This window comes from Meleagris gallopavo, chromosome 9, assembly GCF_905368555.1.
Source record: "Meleagris gallopavo chromosome 9, MGAL_WU_HG_1.1, whole genome shotgun sequence".
In the NCBI taxonomy this organism is placed as follows: Eukaryota; Metazoa; Chordata; class Aves; order Galliformes; family Phasianidae; genus Meleagris; species Meleagris gallopavo.
In genome coordinates this window covers 13,265,962-13,291,347 of record NC_139412.1, presented here as the reverse complement: position 1 = coordinate 13,291,347, position 25,386 = coordinate 13,265,962, and the positions used below count along the sequence as shown (strand labels likewise).

Here is a 25,386-nt window from a genome sequence, read left to right as displayed (position 1 = left end):
ACAGAGGTACTGAAACACCTTTCCAGCATCACATGGGTGTGAAACCCACTCTCCATAACCCTGCTGAAGCTGTGAAGTTGGCTCTTCCCTGTAATGCAGTGGTGGGAGCTGTAGTGGAGTACACAGCATTAGCTTTTCCTTTCAGCTGAGAGCTGTTTCCTCAGGAGAACTGAGAGCAGGAAGAGCTGACTTGTGCTCTTCCAACTGTTAGAATACGTCCTTGCTTTGTGTTGGTTAAGTTACCTGCAAGTTACTGTGCTGTGCAGTAAATCAACACTGTGCCTGAACTAGTGGCTCCACGGAGGCCCTACAGGATATTCAAGCTAAAGAACGGAGTGGGCAGCAGACCCCCATGGCTCACAGCCTCCTTGCAGCTCAAGAGCTGCAATGAATGCTGTCACTCCTAGTGCTTACCTGCAGATGGAAATGGAGTCAGACTTTTAAGTTTTCTGGATGCTCCTGGATGGTTAAAAAGAAAGAGGGAAGAAATAACAGGATAAGGTATTGGACTTGGACATGAGGAGAGCAGTGAGCAGGAGAAGGGTAAAAGAGCAGGCTTGCAGGAGAGGGGATGAAAGAAGAAGCAGGGCAAGATGAGGAGGCAAGCAAACAGGAGGGCATGGCATGAGGTCAGTCTTTTCCTCTCTGGAGGAAGGCTGCTGCTCAGCTGACTCACACTTCTCTGCCGAACAACTGTTCTTTTAGAATAATAATAATAATACAGATGATGATGCAGCCTGTGGAAGACAACGCGCTTTGCTTGTTCTCTTTCCATCTAATAGCTGCTGAGGCAGTGTGGGTGGGCCCTTGTGGCTAACTGCTCTGCATCAGCACCATAGTGTGGGGGGCAATTACAAGAAAAGAAAATCCAGTATAGAACCCTTGAATCCAGACAGTCCCTGCTCCAAAGCATTCATGTCTTTTTGTATTGTTTTGCCAGCTTACATAAAACAGGAGCAGTGTGGGTTGCAGGGCACAGACAGAAGTGTCAGAGCTTTTAGGTAGTGAAGGAGGTAGACAGTGTTGCAAGAAGAATCCTCGTTCTGTATCCCATTGACGCCATGTCAGTGTTTGGAGCAGAGGCAGTATGTGTGCAGTCTGGTTTGTGAAGCAGGAGCAGACCATGGGAAGGGAGCTGGGATGCATGTCCTCTGTAGGAGTGCTGCTGCTGGGGAGTGCTTCCTTTAATGCCTTTGGCTGTTGCTTTGATGGCCCTTTAAATCCAGATTTCGCTGCATTTTCTTGCCAGTGGATGAGGTAGGAGTAGCCGGTTTTGTTATCTACAATAAAAAATTATATATGCTGAACAAAAGTGATGTCTTCCAACTGGCAACATTTATCCTGAAAATTAAAGCAACAACACCTTTGAGATAAAAGAAGGTAAAAAGCCTTTATGTTATATGTGATATATTGCTGCTATCGTTACTGAATGCCGAATGAAAATAATTCATCAGTTAACATTGTGGAGGAGCTTGCAGTACAGATGAAAGGTGACGTTAAATTATTTAATGAGGATAAATGCAACAGTGCAGAGGAAGGATTAGAAACATCCAAAGTACTCAGGACTTTAATTAGGAAGAGCAGAGCATCTTCCTCGAAATGAGGCTGTAAGGTAGAAGAAGAAAAATGTGCAAAGAGAGCTTTCCTTTCTTGTTAGATAAAACATAACTTACACTGATTTGCTCTGTGAAGCCGTGTTATCTGTGAGCAAAGGCAGATGTGGGGGGTGATGGTACAGCCCATGGGTGAGACGCTCAGTAAGTGGGCAGGTGTAGTACTGGGACACAGCATTGTATGTCCGTGAGAGAGAATTGCTTTATGTTAGAAGGGCAGTGCACCACAGGATGGGTTTTACAAAGCTCTGTCCTGGCCGATGTTGGTAGAAAGGGAAGCTGGTGTCTGAGATAAGGAACAAGCTCTTCATGCACCTGTCTTTAACGTGTGTAGCATGGCTGTCAGTGACGCCGCAATGAGGAGTGTGAAAGGTAAAGATGGGAACTGAGCAACTGCTCCTTCCTGTCCCGCTGATGTGTCGCTATGACACACATATACACCTTCATATTACCGCTAATCGTGGTAACGTGGTGGCATTTGGGGATCCTGATGGGGTACTTGTGGTGAGCACAGCACAAACCTGCCTGGCTCGGGGGTTCTCACAGTTATTAGTGGGAAGTCACATCAGCACAACAGTGTGATGAGGGCATGTCACCAGGTGGGCAGTGGGTGGGTAGGAGGGGCAGCAGAGGAGAGGTGGGTTGCTAAGGTGTAGATAACTCAATTTAGTGACACCAGTTGATGTGATTTATTTATTTTCATTCTGCGTGAGCTTTGTGTTCATCTTTCTGAGTTTACATTAATAACTGTCACGTTCTGCAAGCGAGCACCGTGATATTTGTTCTGCTCCAGCTGTGAGCATGTAACTTCTCACTGAAACAATGAACACACTGGGTAGCGTGGCATTGCCCTTCAGCTGTGTGCAGTCTGCCCCTGGCACTAAGGGACCCAGCAAAGAGCTGCACGCTGTATTGTTCACTCCCAGCAGAGTTGTCCTGGAAGATGCAGGTGCTTGGGAAGCCAGTAGCTCAGTGCCTGCCAGCAGGCTGGAGTCTGAGCACAGGTTTGTGCTGCCTTCATTTGTGTGTTTGAGAGAAGTCCAGAGCTAGCGTTGCTGTTGCTCAGGCCTATCACTGTTGCACATGGATTCTCAGTGCAGCCTCTCAGTCTTTCTTCTGCTTGTTCTTTGTCAGAGACAGAGCAACTGGGCTGAAGGGAGGTTTGTCGGTATTGAAAGCAAAGGAGGTGGATGACCGTAACGGATGTCGTTCCCAAAAGGTGTTAGATAAAGAAGGAGAGGAGAAATATGTGGGTTCCAGGTCTGTTTCCCTCAGGTACTTCCCAGTCTGTGAATGCTGGCCAACAGGCTTCAAAAATATATTTATATTCCTTGAAACCTGACTTTTATGGATATATATCTCGTAGTTAGTTGTGAGCTCAAATGAAGCTTTTCCAGTGGCATTTATGGGATTTTGTTGCTGTGCAGATTCTGTGGTTCCTTATGCAGGAAAAGCTGCTGTGTCAGTCTTCTGCTTAGGTGACGAGCAGGAACAGGGCCTTCATCATCTTCTGAGCTGCCTGCTTTCATTGAACCTGCAGGGACTGGTTATCTTCATATCCTTTCCTCTCTGATTTGGCTGATTCTGATGGATTCACAGCATGCTGGAGAAGACACTTGTACAAACAGGCACTCACGTGCACATCCTGGGTTCTTCACTTCCGTGGGAACCCGGAGAGCAGGAATGTAATGGCTAGAGATGAAAACTCAGTGAAGAAAAGAACTGATAATAGAAGCTATATTGCTCAGAGATGACCTAGGGAGGTGACTCCATGACCTTACAGCCTCCATGCTTTGGCAACCTCTTGGAAGAAAACCAAACTCAGATATATCAGCTTCTGGACCTTCTCAAGACAAGGGCTGACAGGCTGGTATTGCGTTAACTTGAGTCTCATGGTCGAGTAAGATAAACTCTGAAGTGTTTTTCACATGTAAAATACTGTTTTGAGTGAACATGATTTTGCAACTTTTTGAGTGAAAAGCTGTGCAGAAAATAAGTTCTTGTTAACACTTTGCTTCTAGCCAATAAGAAGAAAGAGAAAGAACGCCCTGAGATCTCTCTTCCATCAGACTTTGAACACACGATTCATGTGGGGTTTGATGCCGTCACTGGAGAATTCACAGTAAGTAACTGCTGTGTTGCATATTTACTAAAACTTCCAGTTCCTTTATGGTAAAATAGCTGCCTGTTGCCAGAAACTACAGATGACAGCAGCCAGGCTGCAAAGAGAGACCTTTATTGGTTGAGCTTAGGGCTAGGAGTGTTCTGCTTCTGATTCAGGCTGCTTTTATTCTCCAAGGATTATTGGCAGTGTTTGTGGAAAACGAAAGCTAGAAAGAACGTAGGTGTACACTTCTGTCAGTCCCACCAGCTGGTACAGGGGTTGGTTATTCAGTCCTTAGAAAAGCATTGAAAAACCTTACACATGTGCATAGTGTGTCTGTGCAGGCAGCATCAATGTGCAAAGTCCAGCCGCTCTGCAGACAGCTCTTGGAGGTGCTCAGGAAGTGGCAGTGCTGCCCATTCATTTTAATCCAGTAATCTTCAAAATACATCCATGGGTTAGGTGCTCAAATGCATTTCTGAGCTAATAAAGTAGCAGTCAGCTTGCTCTACTTACATCAGAAAGTATATGAAGCACTGGGAACAATGAGTCTGATAGAAGCTCCTTGAAGTCAGCAGGGGGCTTCAAAGCATTTTCTCTCAGACTGTTGCCTGGTGCTCAAACCGTTTGTCAGTGAAGTGAAGATGGCAGTGAGTTTACTTCTGATTGAGCTGTGGAGGTGAGAGGAAACACGAGCAGTTCTGTGTGCCATCAGTAGTACCCTGTGAGATGAGTGGTCGGACCGCGTTGTCACTGTATGTCGCACTGGTGTGTGTGCTGCATACACCACACAGGATGGGACAAATCATCTTCCCAGACAATGTACAGCTGATTTCTGGAATTTCTTCATCACTTTTTTACTTTTACTGCCACTTCTGTTTACCAAAAACATTCCCGAAGTCCGGAGGGTTTCTGTATGCTGCAGCAGCATTAGCAGCAGTAAAAGGAAAAAACAAACAAACAAAAAAAAAACTTAACTGCAGCTTGTCTTCAAAGGAGTGAAACTGAAATATTCTTGTAATTAAGAAACACAGTTACACTTAAAATATGTAGAATAGTTAATCAGCTTTTTTAAAACAGATGTCACTTATAAACACTTCTTACAGCCAAAGGAATAGTGACTCCTCCCATGCAGCTTGCCAGCACAGGTCTCATGTGCAGTCCTAGCAGAGCAAAGTGTCAGCCAGCAAGGGCACAGCTCTGTTTGGAACTTCTGTCGGCCCCCACAGGGTCTCTGTATGCGAGTGCTGCATCTCATGTTGCACAGGGCATGTTTGATTTGTCCCATCCTGCGTACAACTGGTGTATCAGCTGGGCAGTTCTACCAAAGGGACTGTCATGAGCAGAGTCATCTGAAGTGTCTCGCTGCCTGGTGATCACACTGTCTCCTTCAGAAGTTTGGAAGTGCCACGGGAATGTGCGATAAGTGTGTGGATGTATGGTTTCTTTGTGTTTGCTTGCTTTTGTGTTTCTGTTTGTTTGTTTGTTTCAAATGATGACAGTTGTCATGCTGTGTGTGTTTGCTCTGCTGGTTGTGCAATGCGTTGAGCCATTTGCTAACAGCCAGCAGCCACCTCCACTGCATTCCCTGATTCCCCAGTGCTGCATCTCCAGTCAAAGCTGGGAACACCTGCATGGACTCCTAAGCTTTGGCTTTCAGGCTTGAGCATCAAGCTGCTTTGTTGCTCCCGAACATATATATGTGTTGTATGTCCATTTCACCATGCTTGGAGCAACCACATTTGCTAAGAAATAGGACTGAAAGCTCCAAATAAAATTGGCTTGAAGCTGTTGGGTGGGAGCATGCTTCTAGAGCATTTTATTGACCTATTTTGAAGAAACATTTTCTGAATGGAGGAAGAAGCGTGGTTTGCAGGGCTTTGGTGTGAGTTCTGTGAGGCATTCATTTTTGAAACAGTCTCCTGATCCCCATTCTAGAACAAAACGTGTTCCAACTTTCTAAGTTTCAAGATGATGATATTAGCAAGTGGGAGAAAGGTGTGGTATAGACCCAACGAAGTTGCACATTGTTCTTCTGTCTAATAAAGCCTTTCTTTTGAATTGCCTCAGTTTTGTGTGGCACTTGTTGATCATTTGGGTTATGACAGCACACAGCCTCCCATTGTGAAATCTGGATGTGACCTGCTGCTTTCTCCATGGCACTCTGTTGACTCATGCTCTGGCCAGTTGTGATCTTGGGGCTGGAGAAGCATTTTGGATGTGTAGAGCCATTCAGAATTGCTTTAAGAACTGGACAATCAGCAGAAGCCTGGATATTTATCTTTTTGCCTTATAAAATTTTTAAGAATGAAATCTTGAGTAATTTTTCCAGTCACTTGCTGTTGATCCTCAGCAATGTGTTTTTTATAAGGGAGAGAAAAACTGGTATGAAAAAGAAAGGGGAAATAATGCTTCCAAACTTTGGAATGATTGTGATTTTTCTGTTTTCCTAAGCCTGTCTTCCTGTAGCCTGTCCACCACCCAGTCTATTTGATATCTGCCTCAGAGCTCCCATTTTAGATGGGACTTTCCCCATTTTGGCCCACTGGTTTCACCTCCTACCACCTTCTAAGTTGTCCCACATTCTGTTTTAACTTTCTTTTCTTTCTTTATTTACGTCCATTACAGCCAGATCTCTATGGCTCACAGATGTGCACAGGGAAGCTCCCAGAGGTGCGTCACAGGCCCAAAAGAAGCTTGCATCAAAGTGCTTCTTTGAGATGTCATAGCACTGCAGCAGCAGGTCGATGTGTGTGCAGTAGATTTGTTGCTTGGCTTATCCCACTTTTTTCATTAATCCCAAACTCTGGAGGCCCATGTCACACATTGTTTTGCAGAGAACTTAGGAAGAAGCTATATTGAAATGTTTATCTCTGTTGGGGTGGCACCAAGGGTTTAAGCTTAAATGCACTTCAGGTGTAGTGTTCCATTCCTAGGCCCTACAGTTTGCTGGTAGATGGTAGCCGTGCAGTAAATGGGGAAAATTACAGGCTCTCAAATTTAGGAAATTATACTGGATATTTAAAGCAATCTTTTGTTAATATGATTCCAGTGCAGAGTTGCAGCTTTCAGCGTTCTGATCAATTTCCAAATGCCTTCCTTGTTAGCTGTTTGAGATTCCACACGAGGCATTGGCACTCAGCCTGCTTCTTGCATCCTGAATTTCTGCATTTCTACAGTGGAGAACTTAAAACACTGCAGAATCTGAAAAAAGAGAGATCCTTAGCAGCAGCAGCAGCTGCAGTACAACTCAGTGTTACAATTTTGAGAATTTAAATGCAGAGGCTTAACCTCTCTGTGGTATCTGATGTGCTGAAAATTATTGTCAGGGTGGGGTTTACCTTTTGATCAGACAACAGTGATCATTTCAGCCATGTGTTTGCATTATTAAGCATTAAAAATCCAGTGTAAAGCTCCTAAAATACACAGCGTTGTCCACAAATATAGAATAGTCTTGTCATGTCTGCACTGAATCACCAGGAAAACAAGCTAATCCTCAAATCATTATTCCATGGAAGAGCAATGTTGATTGAAAGATGAGATTCATGCACTTTTTTTCCTATCACAATCATAACTTTCTTTTCTTTTTAAAGTCGGATCCTGGTTTTAGCTCTGTATTTTGATAGAGAAGAGAATGATTGCATCTACTGTATATGCTTCTAATTTTAATTGTAAAGCATCAATCAGAATTTCTGAAAGTAATCTTACAGGTAGCATGGGATCTTGGTAAAGTTCTGTACAACTGCAGCTGTTGTATGCTCGTAATTCACATTCTTTCCACTTGACATCTGCAGGGCATTCCAGAGCAGTGGGCCAGGCTACTACAGACCTCCAACATAACAAAACTAGAGCAGAAGAAGAATCCTCAAGCAGTTCTAGATGTCCTCAAATTTTATGATTCCAAAGAAACAGTTAACAACCAGAAATACATGAGCTTTACGTCAGGAGGTAAGTGAACATCTTGCTGCGAAAAAGGGGACGTCCAAGCTGAACTTCTAGAATGTCCAGTGGTCAACAGTCAACCTTAGAAAATTGCACACTGTGGGAAGCTCCACATGTGAGATGAGTTAATTTGCCCTTTTGTCCTCTGACTGTCATTGATACTCTGACTTGTCCTCTTGTTTTCAGAACTAAATCAGATACTAGATGGAGGTGTTGCTGCCATCACAGGCATTTGTGGCCAAAAATCGTGTTTACTTTTGTTTTGTTTCTTCTTTGCATCCTTCTTTTTTCTCAGTGTTCAGTTTGGGGTACGAAGGTTGTCTGTTTAGTTCATCTTATGAGTTACTGTTGGTACCTAAGAGCAATGGACTCTGAGGAATTTTTGTGTTATTTTATGAAGAATTTTAAAGGCTTTTTATATGAGCTATAGAGAAGATAAGGCTGCCACGTGTAAATGTGCAAAGAAACTCCAAATGGCTGCTGTAGTGGAGCCCAAAATGGGCTCTGGCCACAAAGGAAGAGAAGGAAGGCAGTAATGATGTCCAGAGCAACCTCTGCAGCGTTCCAGGAAGATCCTCATGAGCTAGGCATTACCTTGCTAAAGCCTGCAGACGTTGGTGTCATTTTTTTCTCTTGGTTGTGTACAGTCTGCAGAATTGTAGTACAGCATTGCAAAAACAAGAAAGTGAGAGCAAGTCTGTGCTGTAGTTTGCTCTTTTTTTGTTTCCTTTGGCCTATTTTTTTTTCATTTTGCTTAACAAGCGCTGGCTTGCTATAAATCCAGCAAAAAAAGCAGAGGATTTCCTAAAAGCAGTGTATCTGGGTTCTGTTGATGTGTTCTGCTGTTTCTTAATAAGTGAGACACATTCAGAATGAAAATATCAGCAAGGTACATTTACTTGGTAAAGCCCGTGTTGGCATGTTCAGCTAATGAGGGGCTGTCTGCCTCCAGCAGCATTTCAGACTTAACCTGCAGCCGTTCAAATCCTCCTTGTGGAAGTCTGGCAGCAGGGTCTCTCATTTCCTCCATTTGCTGGTTCAACCCATACAACCTCCAAAACGCAGAGTGGGGCAGCTGCTCTGAGCTCCTTCTAAAAACTGTGCAGTTCTTTCCAGAAGGTGTTAATACTTGTCATTGTTTGTAGGGAAAGCATCTTTTTCCTAATCATAATTAAAGAATTTTACTGTCTAACTTGATACTTAATGTCCATTAAGGTAGCAAGTACTTCTGTGATGAGTCCTTAATTCACAAGAATTAGTGTTTGCTCCCAAACTCAACATTACCCACAGTTTGAGGGAGGGGTGTATCTGTGTTCAGCATTGAAAGTAGGACTTTACATCTTGACAGAGCTGTTACTGCTCTGTGTTGCAATAGCAGTGCCCAAACCACGGGGCTCCCCAGAACCTCTGTGGGGATGTACACTTAGCAAGCTGGAGAGCATCAGTGCGTGCAGCTTATTAAACAAACAGCTCTCTGGGGGAACAGAAGCATTGGATGTTAAAGAACAATTTGCATTTCTTTTTTTTTTTTAACCATTTTTCTTCGTATTTTATTTACTGGCAAAGCAGGGATAACAGTAGACTCAAGGAACAGAGGGGAAAAAAACCCACCCTGCTATTTTGTTACCTTGCTTTCTTTGTGAAATAACTCTTGCTACTGGAGTGTTGTGAAAGAAAAAAACAGTGTCAGTTTGAACATACTGTTGTGTGGGATTCCCCACAGCAGGTACTGCTTTATAACTGTGTTGCTTTCCCTACACATTGCAGATAAAAGTGCCCATGGATACATAGAAGCCCATCCTTCGGTGAGTGTGAGCTTCATTTTCCTTCTGTAGTGCTTGGTTGCAGAGCAGAAGTGAGCTTTGGCTTCTGTGAGGTCATGCTACCTGGTGGGCTGCAGGGAGGTACATCTTAGTGTCTCCCAGAGCACCAGTCTTCTAATTTTCCCTTTAAGAACTTTCCTACATATGAAAGTCTGGTTTTGCAGCCAGAAGATTGCTTACTGTTCTTAGCCGTGGTGGAATATATAATTCACAACAATATGCAGTACTGTCTAATTAGCCCATTTTAATATAGCTTTAGCAACTTAGGATTCGTTTCTATTAAATTTCATGATTTATCCTCAGTACAGCTGGTTATGTAGCTGAATATGAATAAGGTTATAATTGATATGTAACTCACTGGAGCCATTGAAAGAAAGTTTTAAATAATGATTCACTCTAATTAATACTGAATTGCCATAGCAATCCCAAAGATGTACTCATGACATTCGCATTAATATTGACCAGATTTATTAGTGTTAATGTTGCTGCATTAAATAGCAAATGATTGAGTGGGGATTTGGCCTTTATTTTCAAGTGCTAAGCAACGTAATTTTAGATCTGTGATTACACAGCAGAGACTGTGTAGAATTAAATGAAAATCATCTTTGTTTACTTTATTTGTTGTTGTTGCTTTTCAGTTGATGCCCCTTTCATTATCTTTTATAGAACAAAACTTCTAAAGGCAGTTTGGGTCCCATGGGAGCACTGTGGGGCCTTCCCAGTATCTGTCCCCATCTGTGGCATTCCAGAGAGTGCTGCAGTACTCCGGTCTGTGCTGGGGGTCAGCCCTGGGGAGGTGCCCGTGGGCAGCATGTGGGCTGCTGCTGTCCTGCAGAGCAAACTGCACCGACAGGAGCGAGCAGCCCTTGCAGTCAGTGTAATTTCATTTCACTCCTTAATGGGGGTCTGGCATTAAGTAATATGACATTGTATATGTTCTAGCTGCACAGTTCAGTTCTGTCAGACCAAACGTGGAGCCCAGTGGAAAAAGTAGTTAATGAGAGTTGAACAGAACAGAAATGTGATTATTCCCTTCCTTATTTTTTCCTAGATCATTTTTTCCCCATGTAAGCAAACTGCTCATGATGATCTCTTTCTATAGAAAGAGATATGCAGATCTAATGTATGGCAGTGCCATACACCTTTATCATTGCTCTTTAAACCAGTGTTTAGAATATCTTGGGTATCAGTCTGTACTTATACAGGCCGTATTGGTGGCCTTTCTCTCCCTTTACCACTAAAAGGTTGGTGCTGAAGCAGGGTCTCATGGAGCACACTGTGTTGTTGCCAGGCGTAGCACAGGTATGGCGAGGGGCTCCTGCTGCCTGCAGGGCAAAGTGAGGCAGAAGTAGTGGGGGATCTGTTTGCTGCTTTATGATTAGGGAAAGAGGACAATAGCGAAAAAGGAGCTGCTAAACAGGGAAATTTGGCTCTGTGAAAGCATGCAATATGACCACCCCAGGGGTGAAATAAAAGAGAAACAAGCAGCCTTTCCCTGCAAAATAAAATTTCTGGCAAGACAGTGCGGGAGGCTTTGCGTGTTGAAGTGTGTTAATTAACCTAGCCAGCAGACACCTGTTAACTTAATTAACTGCTACCATTTCTGCAATGCCAAAGCAATTAACTAGTAGCCAGGTGGGGTTTCTAGTGATATATTCAAACATTACTTTTGGTGAAATCAGACTTTGAGAAAACTGATGGGAATGATTTAGCTGTTTTCACATAATTTATTGCTCCAGTGATGTTTGGGCACAGTTCAGGAGCCCACGAGTAGTTTACTATGAATAAGTATAGAGCAAAAATGAAAAACACTGAGGAGAATTAACAAAGCATGGTAACCTTTAACTTTTAAGTGGTGGTGGTGGACTGAAGGGTGTTGGGCCTTGGTGTAGGGATGCAGAGGCTGTTGGTGATATCTGAGCAGACAGAAGTTGTTCATACTTGCCAGACTTCCCAGTGCCCAGTGGTGGCTGTCACTCATGGTACTGTCTGTCTGCAGAGCACAAAAACAGCATCAGAACCCCCGTTAGCACCATCGGTTTCTGAAGAAGAGGATGAAGAAGATGAGGAAGAAGAAGATGACAACGAACCTCCGCCTGTTATTGCCCCACGGCCTGAACACACAAAATCAGTAGGTCCTGGCTTTGGGCAGCACTGCTGCAGTGCCGTTCCGAGCTGTGTGTTTGTTGGTGAGGGCTGCAGTACAACCATGGCTGTTGCTTCACCCAACCTGCTGATGCCAGGAGATCTGCTTGAGCTTAATTGTCTAGTTGAGAGTTTCCTGATGCTGATTAAAACAGTGAATTTTATCTTAGTGTCAGATAAGAGGTAGCACTGTGTCGTTCAGTGCTACTGCTGAAACAGTGCACAAGTTGGTCCATAGGACCTGTGTACGGAGAGCAGTCATCAGGTGCCTTTCACATCCTGTGGGACATGTACACCTCCATCCCCTGGAGGTACCCTCCCTCTCCACGTGTAAGGAGTTAAATAAACTGCTTAGGGTTGCACTCTTGCATGACAGAAGTTTGGTGAAAAGCATGCTACCCAGGTGTGCGTTGTAAAGAGCAAGTAGAAATCTAAAGGACTGGAATGCAGCTCCTAGTGGAACTTAAAACTTGAGATCACCAATGGGAAGTTAGTTGAGCAGCTGCGATGAGAAAAGGGAAATGCTCTGTTTCTGTTCAAGCACCTGTCTTAACTGATCAAACCACTCCTGATGATGAGTATTTCTGTTGCAAAACTGTTGCCTTAAGTGCTATGTTGGTTCCATCCCTGAAATTTTTAAGAGTTCCATTACATCAGTCATTTTGTTTCCCGCATAAATAGAGGAGCAGAAGGGAACAAGGCTCTCAGACCCCAATACATCTTTTTCTGTAGTCTGTCAACACAGTAAATTAACCATTTGTCACTTTCCAGAAAATAAATGAAAATTGAGCCCTGACCCTGAACTTGTATAAAGCTAGCCTTTGTTTTTCCTTATCCACGTTGAGAAGTGGAGAGTGAAAATGAACGTTTTAAGCCCTGGATGTGGCAGGTAGCATCTTCCTGGCACCTCTGTTTGAAATATGGTTTCAGGGCACCTCTGCAGGTCACCTTTTTGACATGAACCGTTTATTGTCACAGATCTACACGCGCTCCGTAATCGAACCTGTCGCTGCACCAGCACCAGCTAAAGAAGCCACCACTCCCCAGCCTGAAAACTCCAACACAAACACTTTGTACAGAAACACAGACCGGCAGCGGAAAAAATCCAAGATGACAGATGAGGAGATCCTAGAGAAACTGAGTATGTACTTGTATTTCCTGTCTGATAAAACAGTGTCCTGTGTGCATATCTCAAGTACTTGGAGAAGCGTTCATCTTCAGTTTAGCATCACTGGGTCTTACAGCTCCTTATGCAAACTGTTACTGTGCCTGGAAGGAGTGGGAGAACACTGTGGGTATTCCTTCTGCCTCCAGGGGCAGCTCTGACTGAGTTGGATTTGCCTGAGCTTCTGTCTGTGCTGAAGGCTAAAGAGGAGATTATTTCTGCTTCAGCAGAAGGCTGTGGCCTAGTGAATGTCCTAGTGAACTTCAGTGTGCTGATGCCCAAAGTTAAAAGAATATTTGGCTTCCTAAATTATCTTAAATTCCTGACTTCTCACCAGTCATCAGAGCCAACATATTTTGCAGAAATTTCTTGGATTTGTTGGTTGTTTTGTTGTTGTTTGTTTGTTTGTTAACCAGTAGACAGTACAGAATGAAGCAGATTCCTTCAGCTTCCATTGGGTCTCCTCCCCAGGATGTTCTAGTGCTGTAGTTACTGGGGTTACCATCACTTGTACCAACGTTCCTGAGCTTGTTGTTAGAAGAATTCCCCATTTAGTCAAAGAGGACTCCCTTGAAAGAACCATGAATGGAGAAGAACAGATGTTCTCAGTGTACCCCAGAAGAAAATACTTTTTATAGCAATCCTTATTTTATTTCTTAGCTTTATACTTATAAAGATGCTTCAGCGAGGCACACGTATGTGACCTGGCCAGGTAGAACTGCATTGCAGGTGTTTCTCAGGAGCTGTAGCCTCTTGCATACCCACTGCATATTCCTCAATTTTTGTGGCACTTTGACATAGCTAATTCCCAGTGAGTTACTACTGGAATCCTAACTGTTGGCCCTAAAGCCCTCCATGGATCATACAAACACATGAAGCTCTTAGGGATTCTATAGCACAACCCATTTAATCAGCTTCTTGCATGTACTAGCTTGCAGCTCTGTGTTATCAGATAGTAATCTGCTGGGTTCATAAGATACCTCAGTTCATTCTGTGTCTCCTGCTACCTGGTAGCACAGTCAGTGGATTGACTCCTGCCCCCTGTGTTTGATCCCAAAGCTGATAATATTACACCTTTAGTGGGGGGCAACCACTTGCAAAGAGCCCAGTCTGGCTGTGGCTTCTTCCCAGTAGTCCTTCAGAGGCTGATTGCTGTGAAAGCCAGTCGTGGTGTCTCACGTTCCTTCCCTGACCAATGGCGCATGGCAGAGGCTGAAGCCTTTCCTAGCTGTGAGATTGCTGCTGCTGGTGTTGGGGTGTTCTGTGCCCTGGGATGGACAGGACTGTTAGAACTGAATGTCACTGCTGGAAGGGAGTGGTGACGGGACAAGTTCCATGGCTTTGGCTGGGAGATAATGAAATAATTAAGGCGTTTATTCCAGAGCAGGAGGTTCACCTGCAGGTATGTCAGCTTATAAAGGGAGATTATAGCTCCTTCAGCCGAGGCTGTTTGAGGCAGGCTTCTGCCATGAGATCTGCAGGCACGTGCATACTTGAATGTAAGCGTGCATATTATTTATTGACACTTGTGGACCTCAAATGGAGACTGAGCCCTTAAGTTACTGCAGGTTATGCCTTTGAAGTGTTGTGTGCTTTCATAGTTCGTTTTTTTTCTTAAGAATTTGATACTCGTTGAACAAGGTCAGAAGATCTGCCTTGGGCAAACTGAGATGTGGGCAGTGAAAATCTTTCTTTGCTTTTATAAAGCTATCTGAAATTGTGGCCAGTGCTCGTTTGTAATAGTCCTGGACTGACTACATCAAAGCATGTGTGTTTGTGTTGGTTTTGTTTGCTTTTGAACTCACAGCACTTCTTCACCTTGCCGACTTCCTCTGCAATTGATTTCATGCTTCTTTTATGAAGGTGTCCCCTGCCTTCTTTTATCTTAAATTGCTTTCCTAATTCTTCTCTGCTTGAAATAACCTGGGCTTTTGTAGAGACAATTTCATTACACGTTTTCCTAGGGAGTAAAGCCTGTAATATTGAGATAAGATCAAACAAAACTCTGTCTGTAATGAAATCATGAATATGTTCTGCTGCAATTATAAAACAGAAGTGGCCAAATTGTGCTTTCTTATCCATTTAATTTAGGACTTGATAAAGGAAAGTTCTTAAAGACCTCACAGTAATCGGTGTGTTAGTCTTGGTCCAGCACAGGGAGTGCTCCTCTGAGCTGGAGCTGCACACAGTCAGGCTGCTGCTTCCAGTGCTGTGCTATTGGACAGACATTGGCTCAGTCACAGGAAATCAGCCACAAACAATTAACAGGCAGAAGCAGCCACTCAGGTACTGAACTGCAGAAGTTTGAGCTGCAAAATCAGTAGTAAGTTTGGAAAATTGTTATTCAAAATACCTGTTCTCCAGTCTCTTTTTTTCTGTATTCTTTTCTAACACAAACTTCCATGAACTTCTGCTCTCGGTCCTGGTGGAGAAGCAGTTCCATTCACTTGCTGAGGATAGCACCTTACCAGACACTGACGACACGGGGTTTTTCCTATTACCTGCCTTTGGTTAGAGAAAGGGAGACCCAGAGTCCCGTGGTCATATTCCTCTTGGCTGAAGAGAGAGACCATTGAGAGGGCCCATTTTTGTGCAGCAGACTAAAAGCTTCACCTTCTGTTGCACGTTTTGGTGAATCCCACTTTGGTTGTGGTGCAGACCAGGCAGGTGGCACTGGGTGAGCTCTTGCTGCATGGCCCATTGGGAAGGATGGCACAGCCCAGGTCAGCTGCTGGTACCATGCAGAGCTGGTGGTGCTGTGACTGTTGGAGGTGAGGAGGAGGTTGCATGCAGGGGCAGCAGCACATCCCTGCCTCTGCTGCAGCACTTGTGTCTATCAGCACCCTGCTCTGCTTTAGCTGCAGTAAGGAACCCAACACTGAGGTCAGTGTAACTGAGGTGGAAGAAGCAATGCAATTGCATCCAAGGGATGCAGGTTACATTGTGCTGATTATAAAGAAAAAATGATTGTCTTCTCTTGCATGGCCTTGGTGCTGTTTTTATTTTGCTTTTCATTTTGAAGTTTTGAATTGCCATTTAGTCATCAGCTTAGGTGCTGCCATTTGTATTTTTGGCAACTATTGGACCAGAAAAAACAATACTGTTTTTGAATTACTCCTTCGAATTTGTTTGAATTTATCAGATTTGGGCTCTTTCACTTGGTACAAACATAGTATCCTAATTACTGCACTCTCCTTCTCATTCAGACTGCCTACGTCTCTGAGTGGGCAGGAAACCAGCAAGCTGTGCATGTTGTCATTGTGGCTTCAGTGGCACACGTGCTCCAGACTGCTTCTGGACCTCGGCTGCCCCATGCCCATGGCAGCAGCCCACCTGCCCTGCTTTGTGTGTCCTGCACCTGCACTGGTGCAACCACAGCATCTCACTGGTGCAGCTTTCCTTGCAGTGTCAGCTCCTGAGGTGTACTGCTGGTCTCCTTAGGCAGCGTGGTTCTCCTAATGGTGAAAATCAGCATTTGTGCACCACCGAGAGTCAGGCCAGATGCTTGTTGCCTGGATCAGAGTGAAGGAAAGGAGTGCAGTTGTTAGAATGGCACAAGCAAGGTCTCCTTTGTAGCTTAACCCGATAATCAATTATGAGGATCATAGTTTCTAAAAATAGTGTTACAAGATGTACTTTTTTTAAAAGGGCGAGACCAAAATTTTGGCAAACGACTGAAAAGCTGAGAAGAGTTCTACCTGGAAACACTACACTGTAGTCTTCCTATTCTGACAGTGAATCTCTTCATAAAAATTGGTTCCAGAACCCTAGGGGCATTTAATCTTTGAGAGTATTAAACCTTCTGTAGAATCAGAGTATTTATCTATAAGGAAATAAGGCTCTGTTATTCCAGATCTCGTCAGTGTTTGTAAACAGAGAAGCACTTGCACTGATACTTGCTCATTTCTGATTTCCATCTCCTATGAGTTTTCTTCTGTGCTGTCAGTTCCCTGTCACACAGAGCAATCTCCAAAGGACTGCAGGAAGCCAGTTTCTGTGGGGCTGCCTGTGCTGCTGCCAGCTTTGCTGTTGTTACCCAACAGCCCACATGCAGCTGGCAGCCCTGGGCAGTGTGGCTGCATTTCTGATCTGTCCGAAGGTGGTATCTCCATTTTCAAGTGAACATCTTTTATCTTCTTTCTTTCAGGGAGCATTGTGAGTGTGGGAGACCCTAAGAAGAAATACACTCGATTTGAAAAAATTGGCCAGGGGTAAGTCCAGGCATGGTAACTTATACACAGACGTGGGCTGGGTATTTTACTGCTCTGATAGCAAAGTGGGAACCTGGGCAAGCTCCAACACACTCAGACACTGGATCTGGATTCTCCAGCCTCTTGCTTCTTACAAGTATTTTAGCTATGGCCAGAAGGAATTGTCAAAGACCCCTTGCTGCTGCTGCAGCAAGGAATGGGACTGGGAATCTACTGTCCCTCAAGTGTGCAGCACACATCTTCTTAGAGGACATAGTTCTTATATGTTTTAAAATAATAAATGCACGTTAGGGAAAGAAGAAAAAAATTCTGCTTCCTTGTCTGAAGGAGCAACTTACCAAATGATACTTGTCATGTAAATAAAAGCTCTCAATAACATTTTAAAATATATTACCAATAAAAATACTCTGATGACTGAGAGTATAACGACATAGTTTAGAAATTGAAACAGACACAAAACAAAAACAAAAACAAAAAAATCAGTAATAAAGGTGGTGTAGATGTGCAGTGTACTTCGCATGGGAACTCACTGCCTGCCTGATGGTACACTGCTGAGATCCTGCAGGATTTGGGGCTCTGTCAAAAATGATCTGCTGAGCTGTTCTCTTTGGAAACCTTACTCTAATTGGGACTGATCTGAAATGCTGCCTATATGAGGAAGTAAGAACAAGAGAAGTGACATCGAAGCTAGATATCTGAGACACATTTCAAATATTGGCAGACTCCCTGCTTGGTCCAGGTTTTCTTCCTTGGCTGTGTTGTAATTTCAGGAGGTCTGATGCCGTTTCTGTCAGACCAGGAGCATGCTGCTGCCTGTGCATGGCAGAATGCTGCTTGCTGACATCAGGAGATATCATTCTGCCTTAACAGTGAGGTTTGATCTCAGATTGAGTAGCATGTTGCTGACCTACAGCTGATACATACTGAAGAAAGCTGGGCACGCTCATGCTCTTTCTCTGGCAGGCTTTTCAGTAGATAAATCTGATTTGATAGGACACTTGTGGGGAGGTGTTTCTTCTCCATCCACTGTATAAAACCCTTTCTGAGACTGGATTGCTTTCTACCTGCAGCTTTGGTTCTTATTGTCACTTGGAAAAATATCACTGGACACTCAGAGCCATGCCAGTCTCCCAAAGATAAGTGTCAGCTGAAGAAGTGAGATTCGGAATAAACATGTGAACAGATTCTTGTTGTCAGTCACAAAATGACCGTCGTCCTCACTCACTGTCTTTTGTTTTGACACTGCTAGGAGTGAGGTTGTACAAAAGTGCCTCAGCAACTGGTGGAAAGGCAGGTGGCCTTGAAAGGACATGGAGATAGGTTTCCTCTGGGATGTTGTGCAGCTAGAAAGTTGGATACCCTTCTCACAGGGGGGCTGGTCTGCTGTGGTAGTGCTATGGGTTGAGTTAGATGGAAACAGCAGTCCTGGGGGATAGCTAGACCTGTGCTGGGTGTCTTTCAGACCTTCATTGCTATTGCAGTGAGCACATGAATGTGGGACTGTTTTGACACCTGTTCTTGGACTTCAGCTGTGCATAAAGGTTTTATTTAAGACTTGCTGTAGCTTTTATAATCTAAATTATGGTAACTTTTCTTCTCAGATACTAGAACAGTGAGTGCACTCAGTAATGTTTCTTCGTCCCACAGTCCGTACAGGAGTTGGGCTGGCATTTAGGCCCTCAGTGTTACACTGCAGGGAAGTGAGCAGCTTTTCAGCACTGAGTGGGTGCAAGGCTGTTAAGTGAGGTGTGGTTACAGCAGATTCTTACATTGGGAAAAGTGAACTGAGCAGCCCGTAGTGCCTCATGGCTCCATGCCTTGGTAAGCAAAAAAACAGTGTGATGGTTTTTTAGCCATGTTGCAGTGAACAGCAGCCAGCTGAAGCACAGGTCTGATTCAGTGCTGAATCTCTGGTTTGTAATTTTAGTCCAGTTTAGGACTGAAGATGCTGCTGACACTGGAGGGAACTTCGTTAACTGGTGCTTGATAAAGGGGCTGTGTTTGCTCCAGCTGTGCTTAGCTAGGAAAGACAAAAGCAGGATAGAGCCAGGAGCAGTCTAGTTTCTGGTGATTGGTTTGTTTGTTGGCTTTAGCAGTTTGTATTTCACTGCATCTTAGTGAAGCAGATCTCACTGTATGTTCTGGTATTTGCCTGACTGCATTAAACTGAAGATGCTACAGAAGAATTTAAAAGTTAGATACAGATCAGAAATTATAGCTGCTTCGAAGTAAAAGTCTTTAATGCAGAGTCACAGAGCCTTTGCAATTAATTCACAGCCTTACTTAAATTCCTCACCTTTATCTGAGCTCTTCACAGATGGCCTGGAGCACACCAAAAGGCATCTTCATTTAAATAGCTATTTTTAAATAAATCCTGACAGGACTGTACTCAGGAGGTACAGCACAGTGTTAGAAAATCTAAATAAATGGTGTTGGCTTTTTGTGAAAACAAATTGGATTAATCTCAACAATTAGTCATAGAAAAACGCATTTGCATTTATATTAAAAGAGTACATAGCATGTCCAATGATAGCATTGTTCCCAACACTGCTGTGCAGGGCTGCTGGTTGAAGTAAGGCTTTCAGAAATATTTCAGCCTGAGATAAACAGAAACAAACCAGGCAGTGGGGCAAAAATGAGAAAACTGATGTTGTGTTTTCAGATACCAGAACACCTGCAAGACACACATTCCTACTTCTCAAATCTCCAGACTCTCCCTAGCCTTGCTGTCTGTGCAGCCATGGGTTTCTTAAATGATGGCAGCACACACCCAAAGGAAGCCCCAGTGGAGTTTACAGGGCCACACTGTCTGATAAACTCAAAGGGATTTCATCTGATGATGGCCCTTCTTAGCACGGCAGGGGAAGAACCTCTTAATAAGAGGCAGATGGCAGGCAGTGCATAGCACTGTGTGGTCTGCAGGTCACCTATTTCTGGTGGCTCTGTACCACCACCTAAGTCTGTTGTGGAAGCACAATGCAGACACCATGAACAGTCCTTCGTGTCTGGTGCACCTAACGAGCAGCTGCTGAGTGGCTCCTGACAAAGAGAAGCTGCCTTAGGCTCCCCTGTTTTGGGTCACACTCAGGTTTTATGTGGGATGTCATATATCCTAGCCTGCTCCAGCTGTGATGTGTCAGGAGGGCTGGAGAATAATTCCTTGCATGCTAAGAAAGCTGTCTCCAGATCCTTTCTTCAGAGGGCTGACGTGCATTTGGATTCCCAGAATGACTAGAAGCCTCAATTTTGCAGATAAATTCAAATAAGAAGTCTAAGAAGGTGTAGCTAGATTTCTTGTTAAATTTCATGGGGCAAAAAAATAAACCAAACATCAAAAAAATAACAGCAAAGCAAAACTGGGGAATATTTTCCAGGGGCTTTTTGGGGGAAGGTGAAAACAACTCCCTCCTTACATTTTGAACTAAAATAGTTCAGGAGGTGTATTGGAGATGTGCACCTGCCCTTTCTCAGCACATTGGACATTGATCTCGGATTCCCCACCTGGTGGAGGGTGGCTGTGCTGTGTGCTGCTGGAGGGCTGAATGAGCGAGGGAGGGTAGGACCACTGCAGGCAGCAGAGATGTTCCGTCAGGGCTTGTTCTCACTCCAAGACACAAAACCACTTCTCATTCTTTGGTTGCTGTTTTGTTTCTAGGGCATCAGGAACTGTTTATACAGCAATAGACATTGCCACAGGACAAGAGGTAAGCACCAGCTGTCCCAGCTGATTTTGCAGCACTCAGTGTTTTCCCCTCTGGCAGGAGCTGGGGATGGGCTCTCAGGGTGCCTGTAGGTCTGTAGCACACAGGCTGTTCCTCCTCAGCATGGATTGGTGTCAGCTTGCAAAGAGCATCAGCTGCTGTCTTCAGCTTTTTGGAGAAAGCCCTTCAGTAGCATTGTGGTTCTCTGCCTCCATAACTGAATGCTTACTGGGCTGTCTGCTCTCCTGCAACCATTGCACAGAGGTGCTGATCAGCACCTGAAGAGGTGCCCATGAGTTCCTGGGCGAGGTTGTCCTGGTGCCCCTGGGCACTCTGTGCCTGAGCTGATGCTTCACCTTAGCATCTAAGGGCAGACCTAAGCGATGTATTTCCTTTTGTCTTCAGAAGAGGTCGGTGCTCTCCATGGTGTTGTTGGTCCCATCCCAGTACTATGTTATGTCTGTCATCCCTCAATGAATATTTTAGAGATGTCTGTAAATAAATCTGAACAAGCTTTCAGGCCTGATTAAAAATGTTTTTATTGCCCGTGTAAACGTGTTAGGTTAGAAATTTCCCAAATTTCTTAGTTCCCAAACGCAGATGACACTGTGCTCTTAGTGAGAATGTTGTGAGTGTAATTTAACTGTACTAAAAACTGCCTCTGGGCCTGGCCATAAGTCAGTTAACAACACCAGTTGTAAAACCTAAAGATCTGTGACTGTGGGCCTCGGGGAACTCAAGTGGTGGTCACAGTTTCCCCTATTGCTGTGAGGAATAAATTGTGTTGCATTGCTTGCTTTTGGGCAGAATTTGTAAGAACTGCCAGAAATAATGCGAGGAGGGAAGTGTTGTCCTTCAGAGAAGGGCACACTGTTTTCATTGCTAGGTACTTGGATGCAACAACTAGTTAATGGATGCTGCTGTCATTTGTTCCCAGTTTATCTTGAGCACTGATTCAGACAGTAATACTATTTCACTTTTTTTCTATAGTGTGTGTAATCTTCAAAGTATAATAAAAGAACTCATTAAGGAGGAATCATATTTAGAATGCAGTTCTGTGTTTTGTTCATTCATAAGCTGGTTGATGTTGAAAAATGAGAAAACTTGGGTCAAGGGCAATGATCTCTGTTGAACAACACAGCTGTGTTTGGGTGTGATGTCAGTGACAGCTCCTGCTACCTGGTGACATCAGCCTCGCCCTGGCAAGGACTGGTTGGGGGCTCAGGGGTTAAGAAACAAATCTTGAAGAAAAGCAGTGTTAACTTTGACAAGTCAGGATAGTGGCTGATTTAAAGTGATGTCTTAACATTCATTTCCTTTTCTAAGCTAGAGTTCTTGAAAACGATGCACAAATCCTGTTGGAGAATCTGTTTGACATCAGAAATGAGAGCAGGGAGAGAGGGTGGTTGTTCTCATACCATGTCAAGAGCCAGGATTAGAGGGGGGAGGCTGAACAAATCCCCTGTGGGGGAACAGGAGTGTCTTAGAGGCTGCTTGGGGCTGTCAGCAAACACACCTAATCTCTGGGAGTGTGAGATTCCACTGATGCTCCACCACCTCCAGTGGTGTTCTGTACAGGAGGATGCTTTGTAAGCACTCCTAGAGGTCTGCAAGTGGTCTGGAAGCCATGGACTCACAACCCTAGCTGTGCCCATAAAATGCCAGTTTTTGAGATGCAAAATCAAAATCCAGAAAGCTAGGAAGTGCAAGAATTTGTGTGTGTGTCTATGTAACCTTAATGATCTCAAGTCAGGAGTGACAGCAATTGCTGACATAATCATTTAAAATCCTATAATTATTAAAGAATTTCCAACAGTTTTTACATGTTTTCATGGTAATAAAATTATTTGCTGCTTGCAGAACGTGCATGAATGATAACAATGGGGGAAATAAATTGAGGCCATCTTAGAAGAACGTAAGTCCAGAGAGTGTTAGAGATTTGTGATTGATAGTTTCAAGATCGTTTTTACAGATTTATGAGGCAAGATACATATGATTGTCTGTCCTGTAACTGTTACCCAAGCAAGCACAGAAATAGGGTGTTCTAAGTTACTGACTTGCAGTGCCTAATAACAAGACCCTTTGCCACAGCTCTCATACATCGCTCCAAGAACGCTTACTCCCTGTTGGTTCTGATCTTGTGCAACACACTATTTGAGCTAATGCATTGTTTTCACTGTCGTTTTAGGTGGCCATAAAGCAAATGAATCTCCAACAACAGCCCAAAAAGGAACTAATTATTAATGAAATCCTGGTCATGAGGGAAAATAAGAACCCCAATATTGTTAACTATTTAGACAGGTAAGTGATTCTGGTATTCTCACATAAATGTTCATTTATATACTTCAAGTCAAAGATTGAGAAAAGCCTTTAGTCATTGACAGAAAACTGACCTCTTTATTACTTATCTATAAATATGTTTGTATATATTATGTGTGTGTATATGTGCAAATGCATGGGAAAAGATTGGTCTTTGTATGTTAATCCTTGGCATGCCACAGGAGCCCAAACTAGTTGAGACTGGCAGGGAGCCCTGGGTTCAGCTGCTCCCAGCCCTGCTCCAGCAGGGCCACCAGAGCAGGGTGCCCAGGCCCAAATCCAGAACCTTTTGAAGATCTTCAAGGAGAATCCACGACCTCTCTGGACAGTGTTCTGTCACCTGTACAGCACAGAAGTGCTTATTTAGATGGAATATGCTGTTCTGAGTATTTTCAAAGACTTTGACCAGCCCTATCTTACTAAAACAACTGCTTGTAGTTCCACTGTTCTTAAGTTGGTCATATTTTCTGCATATTATGCAAATATATCACCATAGAAATTATGCTCTTTGGCTTTTCTGGCTGTTTTCCATTGCTGTGGGTGCCAGAAAGACTAGGTTCTTGTTTCTAGACACACATAATTTGCCAGTTTTTAAGCTGTTTTTTCTATTTCTGAATGTATTTATGTAAGGTTTTCCAAACTGTCAAGCATTCCCTGTCCTCTGTGGTACACGCATCCCTGTCGTGGTTACTATGAAAGTTATGTTGTCTTACACTATTATTTTTCTGTGTTTACAATGATGAACCAGGTGATCTGATATATTCTGGTTCAACATTTACCTAAAAACTATGTTTTTCACTTACTTGCCATCTAAGATGTATAATTTTTTATTTATCTGCCTTTCTCATTTGGACTGCACAGTTTTTTAGCACTATGTTTCAGCATTTTCTAGTACTCCATGGCCTAGAAGGAACGTCCATTCATTTTATTCTGTCTTCATTTAAAAATGAACTGGTAAGAAAAATAACTGTGGTAATTTTCCTAAGACAATTTAGTTACACACATTCACATTAATGAAATCTATTGTTGTCTTCTTTCAGCTATCTAGTAGGTGATGAGCTCTGGGTGGTTATGGAATACTTGGCTGGAGGCTCTCTAACTGATGTTGTTACAGAGACATGTATGGATGAAGGGCAGATAGCAGCTGTCTGTAGGGAGGTAAGGGATCCCAACTGCATTTCTGATTACTGGGACAGAATGGTACTTTTAAGCAGGTGCAACGAACATGAGTGATGTTGTGTCCAGATCTTTGTGTTGCTTTTTTAATATGGGAGAAGAAGAGGGTGTTTAGTGAACCACCTGCCAGTATCACTGCACTATGCTTTGGAATTGCACTGTTCTCTAAGTTTTACTGTTCTCAGCTTTGCCTCTTCCAGCATTTATCTGGAGTATGTCCATACTGCATTCCTGGCCTGTAAAAGCAGACAAGCTAGTGGCAGAATTTAAAAAAAATAAAGAAAAATAGAGACTCATTTGTCACAGTTTTCAACTTAAAAGGGTAGCGTTCCACCCAAAATGGTATTTGCTTCTGAAAAATGACTAACATGTTATTTCCAAATCCGCTGTAGGACGTAACAGTAAAATCTTTGTCATGCAACCTTCCACCCAAAAGTGATCCGCTTCATCCTGAAGAAAATGACTTTTTCTTTTTGGCAAATAATAGTTTGTCAAATGGACGAGTATGGCACATTCATTTTAACAGCAGTCATTTGGTCTGTGCTTTTAGGGGACAGTCAGTAACAATAACTGACGTTTCTTTTTCCAAAGTTAATGTGCCTTCATTTAGAAAGTTATTATTCTAGTAGTGTTGAAGCAGCAAGCTGTTCCTCCTGACAACACAATATTCTGCCATTACTGTCAATTCTTCTAGAAATTAAATCTTTTATAGTCATTTCCTTTCTTGTGTGATGAAATCAGGTCATTAATTTTTACCCTTGTGTTTTTTTTTTTATATCTATCAGTGCCTGCAAGCACTGGATTTCCTTCATTCAAACCAAGTGATTCACAGAGACATAAAAAGCGACAATATTCTTCTCGGAATGGATGGATCTGTCAAATTGAGTAGGTATTCCTGGCCAAGCACAGCTTTCCCAGGATGGGGTGCAGGGCTGCATCTGACTGACTGCTAGTTACCCAAAGGAGTGCCTGTGATAGTGTACTGAGCACTGCTGCAAGCGCAATTCCAACACACAGAGAAATATGGAAAGGAGGAAGGTGTAATATCTGTCCTTTATTTGTGCATGCCCTTTCCAGAGACCAGAGTTTATCACCTGAAGTCTTGAGTGCATAAAAGTCACTGCAGAGTAAACAGCCATGACCACTTTTCCAGCTAGATTCAACAAGACATTCAACAAGTTCTTAGG

The 25,386-nt window shown here is 43.4% G+C and overlaps 1 protein-coding gene across 5 annotated transcripts in view; it reads left to right on the top strand.

Annotated features, from left to right (window-relative positions):
* Positions 1-25,386, top strand: part of PAK3 (p21 (RAC1) activated kinase 3) — a 109,893-nt gene that overhangs the window by 74,069 nt on the left and 10,438 nt on the right. For 4 of the 5 annotated variants that reach the window (XM_085230778.1, XM_085230780.1, XM_085230777.1 and 1 more), the window contains exons 3-13: positions 3,635-3,735; positions 6,346-6,390; positions 7,512-7,665; positions 9,427-9,464; positions 11,482-11,613; positions 12,606-12,768; positions 16,940-17,003; positions 20,659-20,707; positions 22,893-23,005; positions 24,064-24,181; positions 24,985-25,084. In XM_085230778.1, coding sequence (XP_085086904.1) covers positions 3,635-3,735; positions 6,346-6,390; positions 7,512-7,665; positions 9,427-9,464; positions 11,482-11,613; positions 12,606-12,768; positions 16,940-17,003; positions 20,659-20,707; positions 22,893-23,005; positions 24,064-24,181; positions 24,985-25,084 — 1,077 coding nt within the window. The remainder of the gene's footprint in view (positions 1-3,634; positions 3,736-6,345; positions 6,391-7,511; positions 7,666-9,426; positions 9,465-11,481; positions 11,614-12,605; positions 12,769-16,939; positions 17,004-20,658; positions 20,708-22,892; positions 23,006-24,063; positions 24,182-24,984; positions 25,085-25,386) is intronic. The other variant, XM_085230782.1, reaches the window with a different exon arrangement.